Raw genomic sequence first — 4,352 nt, 5'->3', positions numbered from 1 at the left:
ACCTGGGATGGAATAACCATAGGAGACCTATGCAAAAAGTGAGCACGTGCCTGACTGGTGAGAGATCAGCTTTGCAGAAGAGGACCTGTGACTCTTGGTGATAAAGCTGAAGAGGATTCAGGAGCGTTTCCTGGTGGCAAACACCATCAACTAGAATGTGACTCCCAAGGTCCCGTAGCACAGAGAGATAAAGGAATTGGGATGCGTGGGGAACATGGCCCCSAAGACCACCCCTGTCCTAGGCTCTGGAGGACTGGTAAAAGCTTTGCAATGGGAATGAGGGCTGGGGAGGGAAGCTTGATCTTCCAAGAGTAAAGGAGCTAGGAGGGAGGATGATAGTGCAATCTCCCTACAAGAAGGTGATGGACAGGGAGCAGAGCTGCAGCTGGAGCCAGAGAAGAACAGCTGCAGTGGGGTTTTGCTATTCCCTCAGTGGACAGGGAAGGGGAGTGTGTGGGAGAGGGAGACACAGGTGTTGCCTGAATCTTTTCTCCTAGCCCTCAGCAACAGGAACTGCCTGCCTCACCCAGGCTTCTCCATCTCCTCTTGCAGCTGGAGAAAGCATGACTCTTCACCCCATCCACCTACCTGCTGCAACCCTAGCTGGTGCTTGAGGCTGTGCCAGGGCAGAGGAGGGAATATAGTTGAGGTGGGTTTAACACACCTGAGCCCCCAAACAGAAAGGGCACATTTTTCTGTAGATCCTGGCAGATCCTCCTCCCTGTCTACCTGCAGCCCCTCCATGCCTACCCCACTGTGCAGCACAGCATGAGAGCCCTGGCCCTGCAGCTCCTCTGGCAGTTTCTGCTGCCCTGTGGACAGAGCTGCCTGCCGTGAGCTGGGGCACAGAGGAATGAGGTTCTCCTTCTCATTTCCTATTCCTGTGAATACTGCCCTGCTTTTCTGCTGGGACATCTCTGCTCCCCAGAGAACCTTTCCCCTGGTCAGTACATCCCTGCAGTGCCCCAGGGTGGCGGAGGCTGGTGGACCAGCACTGGTCAYCGAGAGAGGAGCTCTGAATCCTGCCCTCAAGCCCTAACACATCACTCTGAGCTGGTCCCCCATATCCTATGGGGTTCACAAGGAGAATGCCAGACCCCTTAGCAGTGCRTTCCCATGAGTGTATTTTTGATTCTGTGTTCTGAAGAAAAGCCAGACTGCAGGTACACCACAGAGGAGATCCCCAATTTTTATTATGGAAATTTTACTGTGGAAGCCAGGTATGCCATGAGGGTCCTCAGGGCCTGCTCCTATCTGAGCTCACAGAAATGTACATGGAAGCATCATGTTACAAGAGGACTTAGGCCATTTACACACATAAGAACACAGCAGAATAGTGTGGAAATGCGAAAAGCCCTGAAAAGAAAAAGTCCTGCTGCTTTTGGTGGATGTTTCTCCAAGAAAGTTGCAACCCCCCTGCAAGGATTGCAGCAAGGAAATGTCTGCTGTTGCAGTGGAGCAGTCCAATGGAGCAGAAGATATGTTTCACTGACTTCCTGTAGAACCTCCTCCTCTCCACTCCTGCTCCGCTTTGAGTATCGGAGCTCTGTAGTGGAAAGGGACGAGCCCATGGTGACAGATGGCTCCCATCCTCACAGGAGAGCGGTGTAAGATCGCATTCTAACTGTGGCCAGGGGAGCTGAGCTCTCCTAATGGACACAAGACCCATGATCTCACCCTGCCTGTACACATCTGAGCCTGACTCTGTGCCCCTTGAGATCCCTTGGTGTCAGTGCCAAAAGAGACACTGCAAAAGAAAACTCCCCTCATTGCACTGGGGGCATCTAAGGGAGCTCAGGCTTGCAGGCTGTGAAGCTCCTCCATCTCTGCTGATGAAGGAGGAAGCCTGGCTTTGTGCTTCAACACAGTCTCTTGGTCTGATTCAAATTAGACATTTCTGGGGAGATGGAGCACGAACTGAATTTTTTCTTTGTTTGTTCTTTTAACGTGGTTGCAGAAGAGACAAGAAAGAAATGCACAACACATAATAGCCTTGATTTCAGCTAACTTAGTGAGTGAATGCACGTGAGACAATTATTGGTGCTGCCCTTGTACCCATCGGATCATTTTCTTCAGTGCATCCTTGAGCTCCTTGTTCTTCAAGCTGTAGATGAGGGGGTTCAGAGTTGGAGGGACCACTGCGTACAGAACGGCCAGCACAAGATCCAGAGCTGGTGATGAGATCGAAGGGGGCTTCAGGTAAACAAACAGGCCAGTGCTGACGAACAAGGAGACCACAGCCAAGTGTGGGAGGCACATGGAAAAGGCTTTGTGCCGGCCCTGCTCAGAGGGGATCCTCAGCACAACTGTGAGAATCTGCACGTAGGACAGCACAATGAAAACAAAACACCCAAAGGCTAAACACAGACTAACCACAAGAAGCCCAGCTTCCCTGAGGTAGGAATCTGAGCAGGAGAGCTTGAGGATGTGGGGAATCTCACAGAAGAACTGGTCCACTGTGTTGCCTTGGCAGAGAGGTATTGAAAATGTGTTGGCAGTGTGCAGGAGAGCATTGAGAAAACCACTGGCCCAGGCAGCTGCTGCCATTCTGACACAGGCTCTGCTGCCCATGAAGGTCCCATAGTGCAAGGGTCTGCAGATGGCAATGTAGCGGTCATAGGCCATGACTGTGAGGAGAGAATACTCAGCTGAAAACAAGAAAAAGAAGAAAAAGACCTGGGCAGCACATCCCAAGTAGGAAATGCCCCTAGTGTCCCACAGAGCATTGGCCATGGAATTGGGGACAGTGGTGGAGATGGAGCCAAGGTCCAGAATGGAGAGGTTGAGGAGGAAGAAGTACATGGGGGTGTGGAGGTGGCGGTCACAGGCTATGGCAGTGATGATGAGACCGTTGCCCATGAGGGCAGCCAGGTAGATGCCCAGGAAGAGGGAGAAGTGCAAGAGCTGCAGCTCCCGCCTGTCTGCAAATGTCAGGAGGAAGAACTCCTTCAGGGAGCTGCTGTTGGACATTGGCTCCCACTTGGCATGGGGGTCTGCCCAAGGAGGAAAAGACAGGGAGAAGTTAGGAGAGACTTTTAAAGGAAAATACATAAATTAATAAAACGTTTCATTTCTTGTTGAAAATCCCTCATTGCTTCTTTATTGTGAGGCTCTTTGTGCAGTTCCCTTGCTGGAGTTCTCGTTTGTGCTGGTTGACTGTGTCATGAGGAGCTTGGACTTCCTCCCTTGGGCTCCAGAAGAGTCTGTCCTGCTCTACAGGTAGGGGTACAAGGGCACGGAGGTGACTCGCTCTGACACTCACAGTTTCTGTCAGATTAAATCCCCTTCTGTCAAATGAAATCCCCTCATCTTGTGGAAGGGCTTTTCAGCATCTTCACTTGCAGTTCCACAGACTGTTACAGAATTGAGTTTTGGGAGTTCTTTTAATATTCTTTATTTTCTCTAAGATGCCCCTGTCACCCCTGGGTAGTGCTCTTTAAGAGCAGAAATCCTTGGCATTTTTGCTGTGAGTCCCCAGAGGAAAGCATCCAGTGGCACATGGTGCAGAGTGGGGCATCTTGGCTGTCTATTAGTCTCATTCCCAGCCCTCCTGTGCTCACATCTCTTTCAGCTGGAGGATGATGTTACTCTATAAAGCAACCAGCCCCTGCTGAGAGCAGAGGAGTCCTGTTTCAAAGTACAGGTTTCCAGACTTCCCTCCCTTTCTCCAGGCACCTGAGGGAGCTCTCCACACTCCCCTTCTAGCCAAGGACACACAGGGCTCTTTTCAGCTGCCCATATACAGCCTCCCACCACCATCTCCATACGCCCAGCATGGCTGCACCTTCTGCACGGGGCTCTCAGATACCATGGCAACGATATGAGACAGAAGAGCCTTTCTTTAGGGCATCTTGTACCCTGGCAGGACACCACAGGGAAACACTCAAAGGACTCTTAGGACTGACAATAGGCTCTCCTTAAGGGAGAGTCAGTTCATTTCCCAACCCCACAGACTCCTTTTTCTGAAGCTCCACAGATTAGCAGGGGGCTGCGGAAACTTCACACCCAAATAGACCCCTCTGTTTCTGACTTGCAGCACCAATGTGTGAACTACAGCTGAAAACTCCCAACCCCACAAAGCACAAAAGCAAGAACAGGAGCATCRTGGAGGGGAAACAAGGAGCAACAGCATGATCCTTCTGCCAAGGGAGGCAAGGAGAGAGAGGCAGATGGGAAGTCWGGCAAGGATTCACCTTTCCCAGCTGGGCACGCCACCTCACTGATGGTGACATTTCAGGGCAGWAGATCTCAGCCCCTTTGTGGGGCACCATAAAATGGGCTTGTGGCAAGAGAGATACCCCTCTCCTCTGCCAGAGGTCTGGCTGCAGAGGAGGGGGCTTATACCCTGGACC

The 4,352-nt window shown here is 51.6% G+C and overlaps 1 protein-coding gene across 1 annotated transcript; it reads right to left on the bottom strand.

Moving 5' to 3' along the window:
- Nucleotides 1–2,034: 2,034 nt before the first annotated feature.
- LOC146588200 (olfactory receptor 14A16-like) lies at nt 2,035–2,970 on the bottom strand. Its single transcript, XM_085318405.1, has one exon. It carries the CDS (start codon nt 2,968–2,970, stop codon nt 2,035–2,037), a length of 936 nt encoding a protein of 311 aa, XP_085174531.1.
- Nucleotides 2,971–4,352: the final 1,382 nt, after the last annotated feature.

Source organism: Rhea americana, unplaced genomic scaffold (genome assembly GCF_003343005.1).
Source record: "Rhea americana isolate MKP2758 unplaced genomic scaffold, rheAme1 scaffold_533, whole genome shotgun sequence".
Lineage (NCBI taxonomy): Eukaryota > Metazoa > Chordata > Aves > Rheiformes > Rheidae > Rhea > Rhea americana.
This window is presented reverse-complemented; position numbering and strand designations above follow the sequence as displayed.